At 40.8% G+C, this 26269-nt stretch overlaps 1 protein-coding gene across 1 annotated transcript in view; it reads right to left on the bottom strand.

Moving 5' to 3' along the window:
- The window catches only part of NYAP2 (neuronal tyrosine-phosphorylated phosphoinositide-3-kinase adaptor 2), a gene marked incomplete at its 3' end in the record, with an annotated part of 131813 nt that overhangs the window by 2809 nt on the left and 102735 nt on the right, over positions 1-26269 (bottom strand). Inside the window, exon 5 of the mRNA XM_084292010.1 lies at positions 21315-21418. Coding sequence (XP_084148136.1) covers positions 21315-21418 — 104 coding nt within the window. The remainder of the gene's footprint in view (positions 1-21314; positions 21419-26269) is intronic.

Raw genomic sequence — 26269 nt, forward strand, 5'->3', positions numbered from 1 at the left:
GTGGTTTTTTAAATGTTATTTTTATTTGAGGGCTAAACCTTCCATACCATACACAGGTATGACAATAATCACAGAATCATAGAAACACAGGGTTGGAAAGGACCTACAAGATCATCTAGTCCACCCGTCCTCCTATCACCAATACTACCCACTAAGCTACTAAAGCATATCTTGTAGCACATTGTCCAGGTGTTTCCTGACAACCACAAGGGATGGTGACCCCACCACCTCCCTGGGCAGGCTGTTCCAGCACCTGAACACTCTTTGAGAGAAAAAGCGTTTCCTGATATCTAATCTAAATCTCCCCAGGTGAAACTTGTGGCCATTTCCTCGAGTTCTATCTTTAGTTATCTGGAGAAGAGACCGACCCCCCCTCCTCATCACAACCTCCCCTCAGCCTCCTCTTCTCCAGACTAAGCAACCCCAGCTCCCTCAGCTGCTCCTCAAAAGACTTGTGCTCGAGACTGCTCACCAGTTTTGTTGCCCTTCTCTGGACACGCTCCAGGGCCCGATGTCCTTCTTGTAGTGAGGGGCCCATATTGCTAATACAAAATCCCAAAGAGTCTTATCTACATTTTCAGTGTCTGTTGGACAAACCGTGGGCACCAACGCTCCCAAGCCAGCAAAGCACTCAGCACAGCTGTGAAATCACAGCAGTAACCTTTGATGACTTCAGTAGGGCTACTACTGAGGTGTTTAAAGTTTAAGTGTTTAGCACTGTGGACTTAGGCCTAATCCTTTCTGTGACTGCTGAACTGATGGGGCTCACGCTTTGCTCCAGTACTAATTCTTTTCATATCCTCCCTCCTTTCTGGCTTCAGCTGGCTCCTCTGGTCATGCACCAGGTTGTTAATATCACTGCTCTATCATAACAAAGGATTTATTTAATGTGAGAAACACACAAAAAAATAATGATGTTACAAGTTAATTTATAGAAAAAAGTAGAGCATTTGTACTATGCACAGCTATATGACTCTCCTGTTCCTGGAGGACCCCAGAGCACATGGGACCTATACGCATCTGGCAGCATGTCAGAGCTTGGCTGCAGATGTGGATGTAGGCACACAGGCGCAAAACCCATCATGCTAGCAGCCAACGAGACACGGCACAGGAGAAGCAAAGTTGATTTTCACTGAAGAGTCTTGGCCCAAAGCCTGTTCTTAATGAAAAGGGAAGGACGAGGCAGCATCTACCATGAGGCCTGTAAGAACAGGAGGGCTCTCCTGACCACTCCGTATCAGGTGGATCAGGCTGCCACACAATCACTTATGAACTGTGAAATTTGCTGGTTCTTCTTGTTAAATTATCTGGGGCCTAAGACACAATTTATCTTCAAAATCAGAGAGAGCAAGGATTTTCCTCAAAAATCTTATTTAAAGCAAATGTTTGTTCCAAACTTAAACATCAGCAACAACAACAAACATCAAGAAACCTCTTCCACTACGCAAAAGTGAATTCTTCCACACAGTTTTAAACACCAAGTTTCTGAAAGGCCTTAGGAGATATCAATGTGTTGTCACCTTACTTTTAGTACCTGCCCTTATTCCTCTGATATTTTTATTCCCAAAACATTAGAAGTAACTTTTATGATGATCTGTTAAACACTCTCAGATTTTACATTGGCAGTGCCACAGAACAAGAAATAACATTATAAACCATCTTTCAATTAAGAAAAAGCAGTAACTCCAACAACTTTACACATCCTCAAAACATAATGCAAAATATTTCCTCTTAGAAAATCTTTCTGAGTAAAAGATGGAGTCCAAAAGATCTCTCCCGGTGAGTGTTTCAATGCTTTATGAAGATCTGAGAGACAAAAGAGACAAACGCTATCCCTCATCACAGGAAGTGTGACTGGTGTATTTTTGTGTGTGTAGGTACCCCCATTAGCAGCGGGCCTGTCTTTATTTCTTCTGACCTCACTGGACTGATATTTTGCATCATTCTAGAAATACATGAAACAGTCCCAAGGGTTTACAAATTTGTAGTAAAATTAGATTGCCCTGACCAAGATCACAGCACTGTCTTGGGGCAGTGGTTTGATGGGCAGAACATGTACAGCCCAACAGCTCTTAGAGGACAGGTCCTCCAAGCAGAGGGCAGTACGCTCCACAACTCTCCACCACATCAGAATTTATTGAGAAAAACTCATAATCCTGGAGAAAACCCAGAAGATGCTTTGGGGAACAGGCAGTGACGCACGCTGCCAGGCCCAGCCTGGTGTCACAGCAGACTATTTCTATTTTCTCCTGCCCTGGCATGGGCTCTGCCCTGGCCCTGGGCACCCCTACGGCTCTGGCAGAGCGATGCCGGCCCAAGCAGCCTGCACTTGCATTGCTGTGCCCATCAGGCAGGCAGTGGGTTCACAAAGTGCTCAAATGTGGATGTCTAAGCAAGAAACTTAAAACTAACATAATTCTTCCCCTTTTCTTAACTAAGCATAATTGTTTTGTTCAGCAAAGAGAATAACAGTTATGGATGGAAAAAAGGTAGAAGGAAATATTCTCTAGTAACATGATTAAGCAGCTATTGATGGATGTGATTTTTCACACCTGCTAGCTGGAGTTACAAAGTACAGCAAACATCTTGCATCTCTTTGTTGGTGACAACTGAGAACATGGGATAGGACTTTCTGGCCCTTCAGGAATTGGACTTTCACCTGGAGGCCACAACGTGCCACACGAAGTGCACGAACGTAGTGCACAAGCAGTTCTTTGTGAGTTGCTAAACACATGCATGCTACTGAAGAAAGATGCAACACCTTTGAGCTTCATACAAACCAAATGATCCCATATAGCACAGCCTTTCCACATGAAAAATACAAGGGCTGTGAAAAGAAAAATGTGGAAGCCAGACTGAAAATATAGAGTGAAATATCCTCAGCACCAGGCCTGGAACTCTGTTTCTTAAGTGTGATTAAATTTTACTTGCTTTGTGTGACAGATAAAGAGATTCATAAATACGCAGATAAGGCTCTCTCTTGGGAAAAAGACTTATGTGCAATCCAAGTCCCACTCCTATCCTTTTGTCTCAAACTGAGCCCCATGAAAGATTAATTGTGAGCCCCAGGCTTGGGGCAGGCAGGTGCCCTGTGCTCCTGCTGCACTGGGACAAGAGGAACAAGTGCAGGGTGTGATTCTGCTCATCTGGACCCAAAGAGCATCGTCCTCGCTGCAGGGTCGGTGGCAGCGCAGGGGCCTCTGCTCCCAACCTGGGGACTTCTCTGGAGGCAGGCCCAGCGCGTGAAGCACAGGTTGTATGAATTCATGCTACTTCCCAGTCATGCTGAGAGGCATTTCAGGAAATGTTTCATTGAGAGGTGCAATACAGTTTCATAAGAGTGCCCATGAAAATATGTGCTGCTATAAATTCCATGGGGGAGGAGACTATTACTAGTCACAAAATTCAAAGATGTTGCCCATTTTCATTAATCTTTGAGCAAACTTTTCTAATATTTGAATTGACCACTCAGTATTTCATGTTCTGAACACTTCCATGAGTGTTTTCTTTTGTGGTGTATAAACCTTTAATGACCTAAAAGACATATTTTTCATTATATGAGGGCTTAGACAATACAAAATCCTATTCTAATGCTTTTCTTTGTGACATTTTGGCTGACAAGTTCCTGGTTTGCAGATTTTTAATGCTGCTGGTTTTTTGGAAGGTAAATCAGAAGTGATAAATGTGTCCCATGACACAGTGGTCCTTCCATAATTGGTTCATAGTACTGTACGTTCCTTGTTGCTGAAATTGTACGGATTATGGGGCTGAAGAAGATACTGCTTTCTCCTGGTCCTTTTGAGTGTCCTCCCTCTCCTACAGGACAGTTTGACTTCACTTACAGGAACAATGGGAAAAACCACATCACACACGTGTGATTGTGGATGCCATACAAATACTCTGTTCTTCATGACAACTGCATACCATAGATAAAATGAAAGCCAAAGAGCTGACATGAGGCTGTAACAAAGTGATCTTAAACAAATGCAAATTATACTGAAATAAAAACATCATCGGCATTTGGAAGCTATTATTAGAAATGTCTCCAGTATCAGCACACTAAGTGAGCTATGAGCAGTGCAGTCTGTGAGCAGTGCTACACATCCCTCAGCAGAGCCAAGCATGCTGGTTTGCCTTGGCAGGCTACAAGTGAAGAAGAAAGGCTTTCTGAAAGCCACTTACCATCCTCTGGGAGGAAAAGGTTCTCCCTCCCTCTTGCCTTTTCTCATACAGGAGTTTCCAAACTCTCTTTCCCACTGAAACTCTCGATGGCACTTGCTCTGATGCAGACGGGTCCCAGCCACCCAGCCGGGCAAGGTATTTCCACGCAGGAGAGCGACTCCTAGGAGGCAGCCGTGTCCCACAGGTGCAAGTAGCAGAGGGCCATGGTGAGTAGCAAGAGTTACTTCATGGAGTGTTACCTGATAGTCTTAATTTGACGTGGAGATCCTCTTAGCACACATGTGCAAAAGGGGAGTTGTCCAGTGCAGGAGTTCAGCATGAATCAAGTTTCAAAAGCTCTGAGTGCTGAGGACCTTGCTAGAAGCCAACAGGAATGTGCCCACTGGCTTCACGGGTCCAAGAATTCAACTACAGTTTGTTCAGACAAGTAGTAAAAAACACTCAAACATTTTAAAAAACCTTCTGAAAAGCGGTTGGAAAATGATGCTGGACAAGGTTTCTGTTGCCAACTGTGAGCAATAAATGTTGCACTGCACTTAAACGTTCCTAAATCCAGTGGCTGTAAAAGCTGGTAAGCGAGGGTAAAGCTACAGGCTACATCTGCAGCCGTATCTCTCTGTGACAGAGGTACTCTGGAACACTGCTAACACAAAAGACTGAGTAATTTGGCCCAGGACAGTCAGCCAGCTATATAGCTCTGTACTGCTACTCAGTTCTTCCATTACTGCTAAATTCAAAACAACAATTGATTATTAACACAGAGGTGATTAAAAGCATGTTCGGGAACACGCAGCATGTGCACCGTGAGCTGTGAAAGCAGAAGCTCTCCATGCAGCCAGCAGTGCATGGCAACGCTACCAGGGACACTTGATAACATGACTGCAAATTCTCTGGAAGTGCCTGAGGTGTTTTCTAGCAGGTGTCCTACTGTACCAGCAGCCGCATGAAGATGGCTCCTGTGCACTCGCATACTCGCATCACAAGCACAGGCACACACGATGTGCTAAGCGCCACACAAACTGCCCCCTCGGTTCTTCCACAAATTCTTCTTTTTAAGAGACACAAGTAAACTCCCCATTCTCCCCTGAATAGGGAGGGTTATTAACTCAAACAGGCGTAAAAATCTGTATCAATGACCTGCATTAGGCATATGTTTCCACAAACCTTGATAGCAGTACATTTCTGATTGACACACAGAATACACTGGAAGTGGGAGAAAACACACGTGTGTTCTGCTTTCTCAAGATTTTTTCCCTCTGCATTTCTAATGCAATACAAGTCACTAAAAGCCAATTTTCTATTTTTGTTTTTATAGCAACATCTTTAATGTTACTGGCACAGATCTGGAAATCAACATTTGCCAGTTAGTCTGTTATGTCTGCTGTGGCAGAAATAATGTAGGTGTTAGGAACACAGTCTTACTTGGTACTAGAATCCAGGTAATAATGCATCTAAGCACTGGAAAAGGATTCTCCTAGGACACCAGTTTTAATTCTAACAAAATATTTGTGCAGGAAGGAACACCTTGTAATCTTACACCGTATATTTAACATTAAAGGAATTCACTGACACCTGCTATTTCAACTTATAAAACTGCATGTGCATCATATTTTAGGGCTATTATAATATTGTGACAAAGGAACTGCTGTGTTTAGTGTTTTGATTTCCATTACTCTGAATTTCTAAACTTCTAGGAATATGTTTTCTTCCAAATGATACCACTACAGGAAAAAAAAATAGAGTCCGTGTAAAAATTGTTCTACCACTTAATGAAGATCCTGTAATTATATGATGCGATATCGCAAGAGACCTTTTTTAAATATGGGACTCACTTAAAGACTTACTACATCATCTGTGCTCTACGGCCCAACTGATCCACTACTTAAAATCAGTTTAACAGAATCTTTGGAACTCCAAGAATTCTCAAAGATTCGAGATTATGAACAATTAATACTTATCCTAAAATTAAATTAGCAAATGGTTAGTAAACTATCAGCACCTCTGACTTCAGACCTCCAGTTTCATGATTCATTGCTTCCAATTACTAAATGTCACAGCTACTTTATACAGAATCAGCACTACATACACTCCTATGTCTTGAGTTTTCCAGCTACCCTCAGTTTATTGCTGAGTCTATCAATAAAGCAAACTCTAAATGATAAATTTACCATCCTGCATTTCATTTTCACTCTGACAGTCTGGCTATAGATCTTCCTGACCTTGCATTATTAACATATTCGTAAACTTGTATCTGTCTCATCTAAGCTAATTTTTTTAAGCCAAACAACTGTCTGAAATGTACTGCTTGATCTGCTATTTACACATCCTGTAAATGCTATTCTGTTTAAAGTAAAAGTCTGTAAAGCAACTTATATTAGGCATATCGTGTAAAGTTGTCTCATGCATCTCATTTATGCAGTGGTTCATCACAAAGTGCATTCCTATTGAGATTGCTTATGAAAAATCAAAGCTTAATCTATGCCTTTGCTAAGCAGTAAATGCAGAACTCAAGCAACCCACCATGATACATCCTTTCGCTCACTGTAAAATAGAAAGGAAAATTCAATGTTGTATTAGGTCAGTCACAGAAGAAACAAAGGACAGAATATCCAGACTTTGGTAGAGTTCAGTGATACCGAGACCTCATGCTAACCACATTTTGCAGTACAGCACCTGCAGGGTAACACTTTAACATCCCAGATTACATCAAGATGTTACTAACTCTATCTCCTCACCTTTTCCTTGTGCTGGAGGTTGCTACTTCATCACATGTGTGCCTTAACTGTTCATCAACCAGTCTTAAACAGCAGGATGGGTTGAGGCAGCGACCTCAATGATCACTACAGCTGGCCCTGACTATGACTGCGTAACCATGTCCACAGTACAAAACACCTGTAATTGGTGTTTCTTACTCTAAATTGTGGTAGTTTTGAAAAACTGCCAGACTCTAAATCTCATACTGAAAGGAAGTCTGTCCTCCTTTATGCTCAGATGTGGCATGGAGCAGTGAGAGTTGCTGGTGGGAAAGATCCTTATCTCTGCAAGACCCAACCCTTGCAGGCTGCAAAAGCTCTCATGTAGAAGGGTAGCAGAGTGCACACTCTAGGTCACTGTTTCTGCTCATTCAGCAGCAGCCAAGGAAGACAGAGAAAATAAATTCTGAAGAATGACAATGAGTGCTAACAAGACCAAGACTTTGGAAGAACTAAGAGAAAGTCAACAGTGAAGCCAAGTCTAAAGTTAAAAAAAAAAAAAAAAAAAAAAAAAAAGTGACACAGAGAAACCACAAAATCAATGAGTTTCTCCACCTTGGGGAACCTAAATTGGACCTCATTTTACCCAAGCTAGAAACACATACATGAGCTTCAGCACTCTTCCTAGTGATGCTAGTATTAGAACTGAATATTTAACTAACCTTCATTGCTATGACAGCTGAAGAACCTCAGCACACCAGTTTTTCAGCAAAGCCACTAAAGCTTTGCATTTATCTAGCATTTTCAAGAAAATGGTCACAAGAATATTTTAAAAATAGTAATAAAAAATAATAAAATGATCAAAGTAATACAGGAAGGGAGAATGCTTCAGCCCTGAAAGGGCTGGTTTGTGCTTTCAAATCCTCATTCATTATTTAGTGATCTAAACACACTAATACCTCAATTAAAGACTATGAAGTTGCTTTACAGATGAGAAATTTTAATATGTGCTCTTATATTTCTCCTTTTCTAATGGTGAAATTGAGTCAATGACCATTTTCTTACTTTACATGCCATTTTTCAAGTATTGCATTGACTGTACCAGAGAAAAAGTTTTTAGGAAAGTATGACTGTAAACAACACAATGAACACAGATGATCTTGTTCTTTTATGTGCTCACATCTTGCTTTTTAAAGACGCATAAAATGAGATTAATAGACAGGGATAACCATTTATGATTCACCACTAACCCCAATTTGAAATGTAGTTAATGCACAGATACTAGGCTTATAAACTGTACTGAAAATGTCTAAAGAATTCGAATGTGAGAGATATCCTTAGTATAAGATAAGCCTTTACTCTAGCCTCAGAAAAACGTCATGTAATCTCATTTATATCAAGAATTGCTAAATAATACAGTACCCAAATCTCAGATAGACATGATTTACTGACACACAGAAGAGCTGAAATACAGGCAAGAAAAAAAGGCTGGCAACCCAAACGTCCACTAATTACCACTCTGACTTTTAAGACCAGGCTGCTGGCCCATGCACACACAGCTTGATTAATGGAATGTGTCCTTTCCCCATCCTATTCTCTGTTGAGAAAAAGCATTCCTTGGACATTCCAGTTGTAGCTTATGAGTTAAATGGGAATTTGCTATTGACGTGAGTGAGGTCAGAATTTAACCTTGCATCTTTAAAGAAAAAATGAAAAGGATTTTTTATCATGCATTTTTAGTTCGGGTGAAGGCTCTTCGTAACCGTAGCTGTGTCATGCAAAAAATTCTTTTGTATTTCCTGTATAAGGATCTATCTTCTAAGATTCATTTTTTTTCCTGAGTAGCTACTGCCACTGTGCTGCAGTAACTTAACTTTGCACTGAGACTGGCCTGCCTGACATGATAATACGACGATAAGATTAACTTCAAAGGAAGTAAATTTATCACTCATAGGCCTCAAACAGAAACACATATGATTATCATTGTAGCTCCTATTCAATGAAGAACGAATACATGCTCAACTGGAAAACACGTAATTGGCCCCTAGATTTACAGGGACGTTCTGCTATTTAAGATAACCAGTGCTTTGCTGGCTCAAGGCCAGTTAGCTGTGCCTACATGCAGAGGCGTGGTGATTAATAATAACTTCACAAAGAGCTAATAAATGACTGTTGGCTGTTTCAATAACTGCTTAATCAATGGGCAATTATATGTTACCGTGGACTGCAAACTAAGAGGCAGTTTGAAATCATAGCTGACAACCAGTGTCTGCAATGTTCCTGTTCAACTGACTCATAAGGGATGGTACAGCCAGCTGCTCCTACTGTGTACCTGCACTGCAGAAACTTTTCTTTCCAGGCTGAATAAGGCCCTTCTTTATCCAGTATTGGTATGTGCGAGATGTTACAGACATAGCTTGTCCCCTAGATTTATTGCAAGTGCCCCAGTGAATGAAGTTGGGGTTTTCTGTATGAGAGTCCAGCCGGGTAAAGGCATCTCCAAACCTAGGAACCCTTGAGCAACACAAGATCCAGCACAAGCTACAGAGTGTGGACTGTTATCAAATATTTTTCAGCTACAGAAAGCTGTCATAAGAAATACAAGCATCTTTGCAATTATTATTTTTTTTTTCTGAAGAACTGGAAACCTTAAATTAGTAAAAAAAATAATAATCTTTTAAAGTTCTCATTTAAAATACATGACATTTTTATTTTCATTGTTTAACAAGACAAAATGAGGATAAAAGTAGGTTATCAAAAGTGGGTGCCGGAATTCATACCTCTTCATAGTTGGCATACAGAATGTATATGAATAGCCACACATTGCTAGTGAAAGACTATGAACAAACACACATACATATACATAGATATATAAACATACTATACATACATACATGAGTGAATATACATATTTATGTGCATACAGTATACAGACAAGATACTATACAGGTACAGTAAGTGCAATATACTGTATAAGGCTATACAAACATCGAAAGATTCTGGTGAAATGACGACAACCATGAGAACAAAGCTCGGATGGTTCATGGCTTAACGCAGATGGTGAGGAAAACCTTGCTGTTCTGTGTCGTGTTTTATGCATCAGGCACACACAGTTCAAACAGAAAACGTGGTACAATACATTCAGTTCATATACGGAAAAGGTAAGACAAGTGGGAGTGCATGGAGGTAACAGAAATGTGTATGAGCAGACAGATAAGTTTTTTTCTACCTAGAATACAGAACGTTTGGTTCATTTACAGAAAATGCCTATATATAAACCCATGCTTTCATGAATTCATGCCATTTTTATTTCTACTTTTTTTTTTTTTCCTTTAAGAATATTATAAAATTCTTGCCCTGAGTTAAACATAAATACACACAGAAAAGGGAGAAAAAGGAAATTGCATGCTTCAGTTTTTTTTTTTTATTTTATTTTATTCTTTTTTTTTTTTTTCTTTTAACCAAGGCACAATGTCTTCAATAGTGGTTGCAACACCATTTGAAATAAACTTTTCAATTGTTATTGTTCTGGTACTGCATCCTTCTTAATGTGACTAAGCTAATTGTTTGCACATAAAAGTCTCAGAACAAGTTTTGAAGTGAATTTACAAGTTTTAGAAGAGAATAAGCAAATTTATGAGAAATGCCTTAAAGAGAGATTCCGTAAAGAGGAAGGAATGCTACTAAATGAAATCCTTATAGGCAACTTATGGATGCTTAGGCTGAAATTATTTCACATAATTACATTATATATTTTTTTACTACTGTAAATTGTTACTTATTTGTAGTAGAATCACAAACAATGCTGTAAGAGCTGTGAAAAATGAGATGAAGAACCTCCAATTAATTTTTAGTTTCTTGTTGTAGACAGGATAGGACAGTGATCTCACTAATTCAGTGTTTCATAAGCTGCAAGAGGTATTGCTTAGTAACATTTTTCCAATTAAACAGTAAGACTTTCAAGGCATACATCTCCCCATATGTCTCATGGACCTGCCTAAGTCTTTTATTGGGAATATTAGCTCGTTTCTGTTTCTGAATACATCACATTAAATTCTACACCCCATGCAGAACTCTGACTCTCAAAAAAAAAAAAAAAAAAATTAAAAAAAAAAAAAGCCTGGGTGGAAAGACTGTGCTTTGGCTGCTGTGCCTATGTCTGAGCCCTCTTTGTGGGGTACTGAATGCACGCAGACATACAAAAGTCCTACAAAGAGAAGGTGCAAGAGTAAACCAAAGTTGCTGCCCTGTCATTCAGGACAGGCAGCACCAGGAGCAGGGCACCCTGCTCTTCGCTGCCTCCTTCCATCTCAGCTCCTGACTACTTTCTTTCTTTTTTCTTGATAAAAGCATTGTGTGCCCACACTATGAGGTGCTGATCTGCTTTTGCTTTAAGCATGCTGAGAACCTACTTGCTTTCACTTACAATACAGGACGTACAATGGGCTAGATCTGCCTGTCTTCTTGTCCTCCTACTGATGTAGTCTGTTTTGAACTCCCCACCAGCTTCCAGGGGCTATGGAGTGTAAGTCACTTTCCAGGGAACAGCTGCAGTGTCTTCTTCCACACATTTATTTCTCTGTTGAGCTAAGGTTATTTTTCAAGGTACTGAAAGACTGTCCCAACTCTATCAAAAACAGACACAACCTCCCCATCTCCTCTCCCCAACCCTCCCCCCCCCCCCCCAAAAAAAAAAAAAAAAAAAAAAAAAAGTAGATAATATCTTGATAATATCTTCTTATGCCTATCCTTTCCATTTCTTTAAAAAGTAATCTCCCAGATCTGTGAAACAACTAGGTAAAGAGTTTGTTGTTTTTTTTAAAAAAAAAAAAAAAAAAAAAACATGGAGAGGGAAGTGAAAACCATCATAAACACTGTATTCCATTCTTTGTCAGAGTATTATTGTATTTGAAAAGTTTCAGCTACTTATGTGAGGGAACAAACCTCTTTCTGTACTCTACTGGCAAGCTTACAAGGCCCGTCCAAGAACAACAAGAGATCAGAGCACGAGAATGCAATATTCTTCCTCCCACTCTCTTCCACTGTATCTTAAATAATGGCAGCCAAGCTGGCACTCAAGGAGTGAGGAAAGGTAGGAAGACAAAATATAGGCCTGGTGCTCAGAGATTGCAAGGCCTGATCACTCTGCTCCCATGTCCAACGCCCTCTTTCTGCGGAAGTACATTTCTTAAAGACGGTCTATGTGCCTCAAACTGTGTGTCCTAAAAGGCCTTGACCATTGACACATCTGAAAAATGAGCAACAACGTCGTAGAGGTGCTGCTGCTGTGTGGTCACAGCCCAGAGTGCTCCTGTTCAATACTTTTTGTGCCCGGGAGCCAAGCAGAAGCCCCGCGCTGTCAGCGGCACGAAGTAAGCCACCACCACCGTGCCTGGGCCTAGGAGCCTACTGCGGCCACAGCATGTGCTCGGGCCTCGCCGCGTGTGCTTTCTCAGGCTCTTGAAACAGGGACCCAGCTTCTGAAACAGTGACCTGCTTCTGCTGCATGACCAGAGCAGCTGAATGCTGAAGAAAATATTCTGGGACAGCAGCAGCAGCAGCGGGGCTGTCTGCCAACAGAAGGAGGCTCTGACACGTCTGCTTCCCGTGCCAATCGGTCAGGCGTGCCTTGGAGGTGAGGGATGATGGATGTGGCAATTCCATCCACTTCAAGGTCTGCGTTTTCTTTTCTTTCTTTCTTTTTAATAAGAGTTCTCTGTTTGCAGTTTGTATATTTAGAAACTATTTCGCACGGCTTTGGACCCGTTCATGGATTATGTAAGACCAGACTCAAGCTGAAACTCAACATAATGCACTGTGGAGCCTTCTCTACAGCATTAAAATTCCTGTTGTTGCTCTCATCCAAAATGTGACAGTGTTTTTAGCTGGACTAACGACAGCAGAATTTTGCCTTCATGTGTGCAGAGTATTTGTCTTTGCAGGAAAAAAAGATGCTGTAAAGTAATCCAATTGCTCCCTCTCGTGGGCATGGGGCCCTGCTGCACTTTGTAAAGGCACGAAAACATACCAAGAAATTCAGCCTCCAAGCCCTTTAGCAGCGCAAACTCCCCAGACGGGTGTATGGCACAGCACTTCTTTCTAGGTGGTGGCAATCCGTGTGATGCCTCGTCTCTGTCCTGTGAGCGTCTGGCCTGAACAAGGCCTGTGGCTCTGAATGACTCGGATTTTCACATACTCTCAGCCCAAACTCTGAGCAAATCCAAACATCATCTTAAGGTAAAAGTTGGCCCACATCCCATCAGTGAAGTGCCTGTGCCAGGAGGTTCTCTCAGTACTCTACCTTGGGTTCTTCCATGCCTGTCCATCCTCCCAGGTGGGACACAGAGGAGCTTCTCCCTCTCAGCCATTTGCAAAACCAGCATCACAAAATCAGTCTGTGTCTACCTTCTCTTGTTTTCTCCTACGCAGACACTAAAGACATCTCCATGGAAGAGGCAATCCACCTCCGTAAGTGGGACATTTGAGAAAGAGACATAATTTGTAAACTTTTTCTAATTACATTTACCTTATTATCTGGTGTTAGACATCCAAATGCATTTCAGTATGTTAGTGGCATATAAAAGTAATTAAAATCACTGTCAAAGATATATGGATTTTACACCATATAGTTTTGCACTTTCTAATTTCAGTGTAAACCAAAGCTTAAGCAGTCACATATGTACAAATCGATTCCCTTCTACAACTGCTTACTTTCTCTTCTGTTATGCTGGACTTATAAAACCTTAAGGTAAGGACAGGATTTGTTCTACTAACATTGTCTATCTACACAGATACCTTATTTATGATATTTAGACAACCTTATTTATGGACCTTATTTATGATTCTTCAATGCCACAGATGATATTGTGGTAGATCCTATTGGCCAGCGTTAGGAACACTTTGGATCTAGTGACTATCCCAAGCCTTATTAAAAGTGATGGTTAAACAGAAGTAGTAATTAAGTCCCTTTAAGGAAACAGCATCACAGGCTACCATCCAAAGCAACAAATGGTGTATAGAAAGTGCAGACCAAAAACCCACGAGACTTTACAGAGCAAGAGGCTAAGGTACTGTTCCTGCACTGTGGACACACATTTTGAATGAAGAAAAACATCAAGTAGCAAAAAGGAACAACCACAGGAGCACTGAGACAGAGATCTCAGAGCCACTGCCCTGGCTGAAGGGGAACACAGACTTTACACATAGGAAGGAGAAGAAAACTATCATCACCATGCCATGAATTGTTCTATATGTTTCTACATATCATACATCCAAAATACAGAGTATACTTTCAAAAATGTTGAAAACGAAGGGTGAAAAAGAGACAGAGAGCCATACCAGAGCAGTAATTAGCACTGTAGCTAGGTACACCTTTTGAATAGGAATTTGGGACTGTGCCTCACCTGAGCTCTTTAACCAGCAACCCAGGGGGATCTTTATTTTCCCTCCAGCCCAGAGGGCAGGTATGATAGAAGTTGCTGCTTTCATTGCAACCCCCCTGCACTATTAGAACCATAAAAGCAGAATCATTAGGGTTTGATGTTGCTTTCAGATTATGATTCTTCAAGGACTGCATCCAGCCAGGATTTACAGTACCGAGCAATGACACTCATTTACGCCATTAGCAGACACTAATTCTCTTACTAGCACACTTTTTTTTTTCCCCCTGTTACAATTTCACTAGTGTTCAGACAGGATGAAAGAGTACTCTAGTCTACGGAGTTCTCCATCTACCTGCAATTACTGTATTTCTTTCATATAATGGAAGTTTAAAAAAGACTGCTGTGATCAGATATGGAACAGCATGGATCTTCATTTATAGATGTTCATTTTTCAGCAGCGGAAGTCATTAAATGTGGCAGCCAGGAACCCAGCCCTGCTAAGAGGCCTAACGAGTGCAGGGTGTTTATCGCCTGCGTTGAACTCCTGTACACTATTGCTGGGGAAAACTACAACTTCAAACTGAGAATAATAGAAGAGCACAGATGCATTGTTTGGGCTCAGAGTAATATAGAGACCATATGCTTTCAGATGCACATTTGCCAACTAAAGCATGATAATGCCAATTCATTGAGGATGCTTTTTGTCTAGGTGCTTTCAAAAATAATTATAGCCATAATAGTAACAATTTAACCTTCTTGCATTCATTAATTACAGGGTGAACACAATGCTTACAAGGCATACAAAGACTATAATACACTTTGTATACACAACGAAGGCCAGAGACATTAAGAACTAGGTTTGTGATAGTTAGTTGACCCAGAACAGAATTACTCATGCACTTAGCCATGAGGCAAACACTTGGCTGCATTGCTGAGGCATGCTCAGTACCTGTCAGGATTCAACTCTACATTATTTCTCTCAAGTTTTGTGAATTTCTTTCGGTGAGCCTATACTGCACTTAAACTACAGGGCATTGTTCTAAGAATGCATGCGGAGAGCAGCTAAATAGATATCTAAGCTTTTTTTTGTGTGTGTCATCGTATTTCCCTCCCACCATTCTTTTTCTTTACAGAGGAACAGTTCACACTGTGCTTGGGATTTTTCAGCTAGAGTATGAAATTAAATAGCAGTTGCCCTGAGGATAAGGTCTCACATCACTTTTAATGCGAGAAAATTTTTTTCATGATAAAACGTGGGTGTTTTAATTGCATTTTCCTTAGCACCTAAACATTCAGGCTTAAACAGAAGGCTATCTGTGCTGCTGTGCGGAGGAATTTGGGATTTCACTGGTGAGGGCGGTGCAGGCCCTAAAGCCAGCGCTGTGCTGCAGGGCGCGGGGACTGCACCAGCCAGGGAGCTGCCACGGACAGGGGCAGTTTGCAGCCACAGCTGCAAACAATCATTTATATTTCATCATTTATCTCCCAGAGACCTGGGGAGAGGCTCTCAGCACACGCCGGGCTTTTCCCCGGGGCCTGCCCCGTGCCGCTGGGGGGCTCGGCGAGGGCCGTGGCGCTGCCGGGGGCCGCCAGGCGGCGCCGTCGCCTCACGGAGCGCCGCGAGCGGACTCATGGCGCCGGGCCGCGCCGCGCCGCGCCGGGCCGGGCAGGGCCGGGCCAAGTCGGGCCGAGCCGAGCCGGGCCAGGCCGGGCTGAGCAGGGCCGCTGCAGGCGGCAGCCGGCGCCTGGTCGCCCAGGCTTTGCTCCGCCCAAGCGGTGACACGACAGAAAGCGCAGAGGCTGTGGGAATGGGCGGGTGGCACTTGGTGCTGATGGGAAGACTTCAAAAGCGTCCTTCAGCTGCGGGCTGGAGTTGGAAGTTCTGCTTTCTGCTTCCCTGCAGGCCTTAATATGTGCACAGTAGAAAACTACACTAGAAAAGTCCTGGTTTCTTGCTTTCAGGACTGTGCAAAGCTCGCTTTTCCATTTCCTTGAATCAGCTTTGGTAGTGGATTCAAACAGCAAAATTAAGTATCTGCAATTCTTGCCCATCAAAGACACCCACTCTAATAAAACGTTGGCAGAGTCCCTTCCTTTGGTGCGAGGCCACCGGGACGTGGTCTGCTCGGTGGGGTGTGCAGGCCCCCTCCTGCAATCCCGCACCCGACAGGGCACGGGCTGAAAAGCTCTGCCCAGCTGCTGCGGACACTGCCTCGGTCTGCTGCAGGCTGGGGCAGATACCACACGTTTTGAGCTGCATTTTGGGAGAAAAAAAAAAAAAAAAAAAAAAAAGCCACACACGCACAAAAAAAAAGTTAAGCGTTGATTCACTTTTCTAGTCTTTTCACTCTGTTCTTGCAATGGAAGTTGAAGCTCCTTCATGGCTGCCCACCTATCTTTATTCCCTCCTCTAAATTATTCCTTCTAATCTCAGCACGGCTTCTGGATTTTACTTTGATCACCACTGTTACGTTTAAACCTTCTTTCCTTGCTTAAATTGGAGATAGGTATCAGTGCCCTGTACCCCCCACCAGAAGACACCAGGCCTTGCAAGGCATGCTTGCCTTCCAGAGATTAGAACAGCACACCTCAAGGAGACAAAAGTAAAGGGACTAGAGTGCTGTCTTCCCACTGAAAAGCAAGTAACTAACTGGCAGCATGAGGAGAGGCTGCATATCTGCAGATAAGGTACATAGTTTTGTGGAAATGTCTGAAAGCAGGCTCTGCTTCACAGAAAAGCTGACATATTGAATTGTAGCTATCAGGGGCTTTGTTATCAAAGGGTGTGTTTTCCCTGAGGTTGTGGATCATATAAACATGTGGATCTTTCCTTCAGGATGCGTCTATAAACATGTGCCGTTGTGCTGATATGCAGCTTAATACACATGGCTATGGCTGTCTACATCTTAATGAAAATAAAATTCATTTTGCAAAATTTGTTTGCCAATAAATAAATAAATAAAACAAGAGATAGCTATATCAGCTACTTTTCTTTAAAATAGGATTTAGCAGATTTGTATGTGTGTGTGTGTTTCAGAGAAGCCTAGCAGTGGCCTAGAGATGGCTTTATGTACATTAAAAATATGGATGCAAGATACTCAGCTATCCAGCAGGGGGACGTCCACAGTACAGGTTGCTTGAAACATTTTACTCTACAAATAAGCATGCTCAGTGCACATACATCCTTTATGTCACATGGATTTTTGATTCCTATGTAATCCTTTGTTACCCTGAGATGAAGACAGAGAATGACAGGAGGCAGGGAACCATCAAATCATTGCAGTGGTATCCATGACTCCAAATCCTTCTTACTTTTCACAAGTGAAAAATTTAGTTCACTAGAGGTGTGCCCTGCCATGCTTGAGGATTGGCCATTGCAGGGGGGCAAGAACACCTGAGCATGTCTGCTACAGAAGCTGCAGCAATATGGGAGATCATTTATTTACTGGGGCATCCTGGGACCATACTTGATTTCTACTTCATGAACCTCGTGATCTGGTTAACTTCTGTTTTGTCTGCTTGGGTGGCTACAAAAGACTGGTACTTGTTTGCATTTCAATATAATGGTCAAATTCAGATGGACTTTCACTGTTTCTAGTTTTATCCACACATTACTTGGTATCTAAGGTGCAACTTTCTTTACTTTCTAGAATGTTTTTCCATTCCTGGTAAGCTCTCTGCTAACATTGGAGAACCTCTATAGCGGAACACATTCTGTGATATGTGGAACACCTCTCCACTACTTACATTCCTCTCTTTAGGATATATGTTTATATTAGGATATGTATTTAGCATATATAGCTATTTGCCACTTCTGTAACTCAAAAATATTCCATACATCTGCCATATTATATTTTCATGTTCACAGTTGAATTTTGACTTTTTTTTTCTATTTCCTTAATTTCAACTTTTTTCTTATACAATTAATAACTTTAGTTACATGATATTTATTTTTTTTTTATCCTTCACTCTAAATTTAGTTAATTCACGACTTAATCCAAGGTTGTGCCCTGCAACCATCTTTCAAAATGCCCTCACTACCTTCTACTAAAGTAGTACTTCTGTACTACTTTACCAGAAATACAGAACAGCATGCTCTCTGCCTCTGCGTGTCTGGACTGCTGGTCACCACTTCTAAGTGTTACTTTAAGTGTTCTTCATCAGAGACCAGCCACATAATTCATTTTAAGCCCTTTCTTTTTATTTATAAGTGATCACTGTAATGCTTACCATTCATACGCCATAAATATGTTCCATAAATATTATCTGGTTAATCCTCACAACTCCTACACCATTCCAGAAGCAAGAAAATAAGGCATACAGGAGTTAAATGCCAACAGTTATAAAATTAGCCAGTATTTGTTTGAAATGCAAATTCAGGTTTCTTCAGTTCAGACCTTCTTTGAGTTACTAAGCATTCTTACCACTTGCATGAGTCATTCTGTATTAAAACTGATGAGCCTTGGAGAGCTCGGTTGTACATCTAAATTTTTCTCAAGTTAAATGCTTGAAAAATATTAGTTGGGGATCCATGAAGATTTGAGAAAAACAATCAAAACAGTATTCTGCCCTTTCCCAGCTGTACCCCTCTACCTTGAATCCCTGTGGGAATGTCAGCTGTGCCCATATCATCAACACAGAGGTGGATGGCAAGAAGCACCCTCATAATCTTTTGGAAAGCGTAACTGCTGATTATGATGTAGTTAAGGAAACCATATTAATATAATCAATAGCCACAGCACACAAAAACAAATACAGTGTATGCCACAATCTGTCAGACTCAGAATGGGTTAACAACCCAGGCATTTCCAAACACATTTCACCCATCATAGACTATTTGCACATGAAGATAGAGTAGGTGTATAAAGAACGCAATTGAAGCAATGTTTGTGTCAGCCAGGGAGATAATGAGACTTCTGCCTTTCAGCTGGAATCAGGGTCAAATCCACACCTTTACAAATTTATGCATTCATAATAAATGGCAATTTAATAGATTGATAGTAAGAAATTGACAACTGGAGGGGAAGATGAGCAGAAATAAAGCTTTTACCAGTTTTTGTTTTTTCTCACGAAGCCATGCCCATACATTATCCAATTAACAAGAATACCCTCTACAGTCACTTGAAAATTCCTCTTATCATCTTTGTTCCTTTCTTCTGTATAAAGTGAGGTGGATTTTTCCTCCACAGTTTCAGTGAACCCTGACTGCAGCTTCTAAGAGGCTCATTATCTCTTCTATCACATCGGCTTCTGCTTTCAAGGCTTATTGTTTAGTTCTTAATATAAATTGAGAGACTAAAATGCCTTCAAAACACCCAAGGTGCCTTTGCCACTGAGTATCCAGCAAATCATCATGTCTGACGTGAGACTTGTTTTATCAAAAAAGGTGTACTACATGAACACCAGGACACTCAAATCCTTTGGAAATAGTATTACCTTAATTTCTTCCTTCAATAAGAATAAAAATAAAAATAAATACTTGATGCACTATTTAAATAGGCTGTCATTTTGAATCTCCATTATGTATTTGCTTTTATGTAAAATATGTTTTAGAAACATGCAAGGCATTGTGTCCAGCAGGACTCTAAAGTAATATAGTAGCTTCAGTTTTGCAGTTAAATAATTTTAACCAGTATGGACTAGGCTACACAACTATAACCTTCCTAACAAGTACATGATGCTCTGGATTGAGTAAATTGACCTTATTCTTCTGGTCTCTGCTTTGGCCAAGAGCTTCTTGAAGCAACTCACCAAGCTACAATAAACTTAAATAGGGAATTACATGTGAAGTAGTGGTAAGGGAGTTTACCACTCAGATCTCATTGAAGTTCAATAGGATTATGGGAACTAATTCCCTGAAAACCAATTGAAAATTTACCATCTAAATAAGGGTGCTTGTGTGTGTGTGCATACCTGTATGTGTGTGCACATATATACATATGTGTTCATGCCTCTGTACACGTACACCCACACACATACACAGGCTTGTGCAGGCCCATACGTGTGCACACACGTGGTACAATACAGGAGTGCTCTGAGCTTGACAGAAGGTATTCACGTTATGTTTAAGTGAAACCTTTCCTCTCAATTACTACTCTCAGCAGTTCGTTCTGTCAAACTAATAATACAGGTCTGTGCAGCAAAATGATACAATATCAAGTATTAGCATATAAAATAAAGGTAAGTATAGGTTTCCCATGTCTTTATTTCTTTTCCATTTTCTCTCTGTTGGAGAAATTTGCCAAACCCAAACACTTCTATTTCTTTCTTAAGGGTCTGTGTGGGATTATTGTCTCTGATGGGGGAAAAAAAGTATCTCAGTTTAAGATATGAGGAGAATTTTACCCCTTTAGTTTGTTGTTTTGTTGTTGTTTTGTTTTTTGTTTTTTGTTTTTTTTGGTTCCTAACAATATACAACAGATATAACTACAGCAGACTATTTCATAGTCCTGTAAGCCTTACATGGCCTAAAGCTGAAGAGAGTCTAGCTGCCTTAACTAAACAAAACGACTTGCTGTAAGAGCAGTTTTCAGGACAGTGATAAATCACAGTGTAATACAATCATGCACTGAGCTCAAAACAAATGTAAGACTGGCACAAATATTATAGTACGACTGGGCAGAAGTCAAAGGTATGTACAAGTCATTGACAAACATTGGTGCAAGTGCTCTAGACGACATTTAAAAGAAATTTACACTTAAACACAGATTAAATTTATCAAAGTTTGATAAATTTTAAAGACAGTAAAAAAGTACAGAAAACGTGAAAAAATAAAAAATCCAGTGAATCCATACAGTACAATTTTACTACATTTATATTACAGAATGAAGACAGAAAAGGATACAAAGAGTTAAGAGCAAAGAAAATTCTACTGGCTGCATCCAGTGGAATTTCGTTGCCAATGAGAGATGCGCACACACAAATGCACGCAGACGCACAGAAAATAAAGATAAGAAAACAAAAACTCATCTACTGTAACAAATGACAGACACAGAGGTGAGAAACATTTGGCATGTTGCAGCACATGGAGTCATTCACGATTGGCTAACGATGGTACCTGGCTCGGCTGAAGGTCACTGGCTTGCCTGAGCGGAGTAACGGATGGAGGAGGCACACCTGATGTGGACGCAGACCGACCTAATCTGCAACTTGCTTTAGGCTCTGGGAGAGAAGAGAAAAGAAAAGAAACCAGTGAATTGGAGGCCGGTTACCGCTGCATTAATTGAAACATGGTGGACCCAGGATTCACTTGAAACGGAGTCTCCAGGCTTAGTTCCAGTTCGTCTTGGGCATTTGGCCCAAAAGTTGGGTTAGAAGAAGGGGGGTTAGGACGGAACCCATCCAACATCCCGGCTTCTCTCCTTGCTCTCTGTCATCTCAGAAGCTGAAGTAGAGAGTATAAAGCAGCAAACAGACAGGCAGCATATAAAAAACTTTCTCATTGCTCTCCTCCTAAGGAAGGAATGTACAAAAGCAGTGAAGATACTGTGGTACTTTGGATTTGGAATGACACCAAAATCTCTAGGAAATGTGTTAAGAGCAATAACTTGACAGACAAGAAAGCAGGAAGAAAGGAGAGAAATTGGAACTTCAACAGTTCCCCTGCACTGAGGTGATTACAGAGGCCTTGAATAGAAGGGAGTGTTCAATTCCAGAGAGGAACTGAGCAGAAAAAAACATAGGTTTTGCATTTTCGCTCTGTTGTCCATGGAGGCATTTCCCAGAAGGCTCCCACTGATTCCAGTGCAGCCTACTACTGTTAACATCCTGCCATGAAGGTGACCGTGCAGCTCAGGAGTTCTGGAGGGTTTTTGTGTCTGCGCTATGCTGACACCAGTGTACTACCCCACAGTGTTCTGTGGGGTAGCCCCACGTCTGGTCTAGAAGAAACTGCTGTTTCCTGAGAAAAGGGTCTGCCTGTTTGTGCTTGAGAAAAACAGCTGTTCCTACACTTCGCGTTTATGGCTGAGGAAATATCTCCTTGCAACCTGTGACTTCTGGCTTAGATGAACGTGTTTGCTCTCTTCATGTTTTATAAGCCTTCCTCCTAACCCTGGACCTATCTTTTCTATATAGTGGGTAAACACTGACAACAAGGACACTCTCATTCAGCAGATACACTTTGTACAATAGTAAACTTCCAATTTTATCTGAAATGATAGTGGTTTAATATGAATAACAAATAATTATAATAGTACCATGCCTCCTCACAAGGAGTTGAAAGAATTTCTCCTATTTGGTCCTATATTTTCATGAAGAGAAGACTTATGCCTTCTGTAGTCCAGGTTTAGGATATGCCTTTGAAGCGCATATTCTCATATATCTTATTCTCATATATCTTTTGCTTCCATGTCTCTGAAATATATTTTCTCATGCCTCATTTGCACTGCTGCTTTGTCTGTGTATGCTTTATATTAATATCTCTTTACTACCTGGATCTCTAGTATCATTATTAGCCACTGGTCAGGCCATTTTTTGAAAGGAATAAAATTGTCCATCACTAGCACATCCTTGAGGTCACTTGGCATATCTTGGAAACTTGAGGACAGCTGGCACAATACGCCACCTACCAGCAGTGTGCTGAAATATGTCCTTCCAATCTCACCGATGCTTTTTCATTGTCACCTTAAAGGCTTATTTTCATTGGAATTCAGAATTCAATAGAGTATGGAGAAGAGCTATCCACTTAAGCTGGAGCACTTAGACCAGTGAAAGCATCTGTATGGGTGAATATTCATCAACTAAATATTAATAGGTTGGTTAACATCCAGCTGGCTGAGCAGCAAAAATATTGATGCTGTTTGACGAATGCATTATTCAATTCACTCATTCCTAGTCAGTCTGTAAACATACCACGAGTCAACACAGCAATAAGCAGGCAGAAAGGAGCGGACTGATCTCCCCCATAACCTTGTGTTTTGTACATAATCTGTTGTTTTGCTTTTTTTTGGACTTGGGTTGTTATTTCAAAGGTTTGATTAGATTTTTTTGTTCAGATTTCACAGTCTGCATGCCAGATTTCCAACTGGTTCTTTCTGCAGTGTAGATATAACAACAGATCTCATGTCCCCTCCTAGAATTTTGCTGGGGTTTCAGAGAGGGCAAGAAGTGGGGTTTTTGGTTGTTTTTCACCTACTGCTAAGTAGAGGCTTTGTTTTTGCTGTGACAAGCAAAATCAGACACGCAGCATGTCAAAAACTCTGAGGCATTGTCTGCCATTGCTTCTGAGTTGTTTTCTTTACTTTGGAAAAGCAGAGAGAAGTGTCATAATCTCTAATTTGGATATATATATAGTACCATTTCCTTGCCAAAGAGACTCCTTTCATCTAGAATCAAAGAAATAAAATCTATCACGCACAGATGAAGTATTAGTTCCTTTATCTCCCTGTAATATATTTTACAGTATTAAGGAAACTATTGCATTTTCCATGGTGATCCTCAACAAGAGTGGTTTCAAAGACTGTTCTATCTATTTTATTTTATTTTTTAATAATAATAAAAAAAAAAATCAGGAAGTTAGGTTATGCAGTGAAATGAAATGGATTTTTTTTTTTTTTTAATATCCATTCCATTGCTCTCAGAGGGAATATTTTTAGACCAAATAAATATTCTGTTCTACTGTAATTAGTGCTCTGAGTAACATCTTCACATTGCACGTTACTGTGGAAAAAAATCCATAAATGCTCTGTTGCGTAAGTGATGTCCAACTCACTGTTCTGCATTCTTCAGCATGTTATCTTCTGGCTGGACAACTTATTCACTGTACTGAGGGTAACTAGATTTTGAGTACAGTGGTTATTTCAAACACTTATTTGTACTTTAGGCCGTCTAAAAAGTAGTGAGAGGTTTTCTTGAATAATTTTGTGCACTATCCAACATCTTTCAGTATCTTGAACTCTTGGTTTCCATGTTCATATGGTCAGTTCAGCTTGTCTGCAAGGTCTGCATATTGATACTTACCCTGGTTCTAGAAAGAAAATGGTATTAGTATTTCCTGATTAGAACCTTGAAGGCAGAACAACTTCTGGCAGAACATCTTCTCAGGGATAGTTTGTAGTGTGAATGATATTGAGATAGCTCACTATTAACATATTGAAATGAGTAGTCATGAGACTTCTTGAGAAGTTCCCTCTGTAACTATAATACATGGTGTGGAGCAGGGGACGTTTTTATCAGGCAACCTAAGCACATATGTGGATGTATCCTCTGGTTTGAAAGCAAAACTGCTTGAAAGAGTTCCAGAGTCACCACTCCGAACATAAGACCCTCTCTGCATCCAACCACTAGAAGCTTTTTGCCATTGCTGCAAGCTGTTCGAATGCTGACGAGGACTAGCAGCCTACTGCCAAGCAAGGGAACTAGTAGACGTATGTTTAAGTGCTTTACTGGACGGGGTCCAGAGGATGCAGTGCACTTGAGTAGCCATTAGAAATGCCCCTTGCAATCAATGGGGCTTGAATTCTGGAGCAGGAGGTTGGAATTCAGTAGATTATTCAGGGTAGATACTGAACTGCTCTGTAGATTTTATTTAGTTGTGTTATGCACAAAAAAGTTCATCAGATTTGGTTGCTATATTTAACCTATGAAACTTTCTTAGTGTCATTTTGCACAGCTTCAAATGACACGTCCCTCTTACCCTGCTGAGTTACAAAAACCGCACTGCTCACCAAGTGCCTGAACCACCTCCAGCAGCCAGGTGCCGACGCAGCGCAGTGCTAGGAGGGGCTGGCTGGTCAGCTGTGTATCAGTGCCATCAGGTCACCCATTCTGTCACCCACCCCGTGGCAGAGACCACCTCCACCTCCATGTGAAGTATGCCCACAGACATAGTCAGCTGCACTGGGACTGGCATTACTCAACTCTAAAAAGCTGAGTCCTGACAATGCCAGCAGGGTTATATGTGGATATAAGTGAGCAGACAGCCCCAGTGGGACAGCATCATGGGTGTGAATTTTAGGAGAGAATACCCAACACAGAAATACAGGTTTTCCAATCACAAATAAGATTGCCTTAAAATTGTGTACTTAATTTGTATTTGAGCACTCACATAAATGACCTGTTTTCCAGAAGTATAACAAAGTGCTGTCATCTTAGCTAAAAGACGTAGAAGCTTGGTTGGTTACATTTAGGGCAGAGGGAGTTGCTGGATTTTTCTCAGTAAAGTAGAATGCTGAGACAAGATTTTATGGAAATATTTTCTATCAGTTTTATACCAATGTGTTATGGCTTTCTATATTCTCCAGAAATACAACAGCTCTGCAGAATTTTTATTTTTGGATCTTAACGGGAAGAGTTCTTTTATTCATCCAAGGAAGACTTCATTCTGCCTATCCTAATCTTAATTCAAAAAAATACTCTGGCTGTCACTTACATTGGAGAAGCTTCTTATCCTGTCACAGTCTCTTCTTTGCACATGAAAAGAGAAATATTGCTTATTTGCTACAGCTGCCAAGAAGCACGTTTTGAATTAAACAAGGCGATGTGACAGGCTGAGAGTAATCACATGCAAAAAAAAAAAAAAAAAAAAAAAAGAAAAAAGAAAACATGCATACTGGAAAAATGAATCACACCTATTATCATCATACTGGCCTGGCCATGTTGGTCTCCTAAAAAGGAGTAAGCTGAAACATAACTGGAAATTATGCAACCTTCAGGTGGAATGAAATCTATATTATTCTTTCACATACAGAAAGTATTCAGGACTCCACCTTCAGGAGTCACTTAGTGTTGAAAGCACAGCAGCGTGTCAAACTGAACTGTTTTCACAAAGGAAGCACCGAACCCATGCAACTCAGTGTTACTAGATATCAAGAGGCCAAAAGCTTAGCTGTACTCAAAACAAGTCAGATGACAAAGCCCATGTCTGCATTAGATGAGGTATGTTTTAAATTAAGATTTGTTCTGAACTGTCATGTTTCAGATCAATGTCAACAACATAAACAATGAGGTAAGGAATAAACTCTGGCAGCATGTTTTTTTTTTTTTTTCTTTAACACTTCTTTCTGTTTTTCT

This window comes from Netta rufina, assembly GCF_964035555.1.
Source record: "Netta rufina genome assembly, chromosome: 9".
NCBI classification, from domain to species: Eukaryota; Metazoa; Chordata; class Aves; order Anseriformes; family Anatidae; genus Netta; species Netta rufina.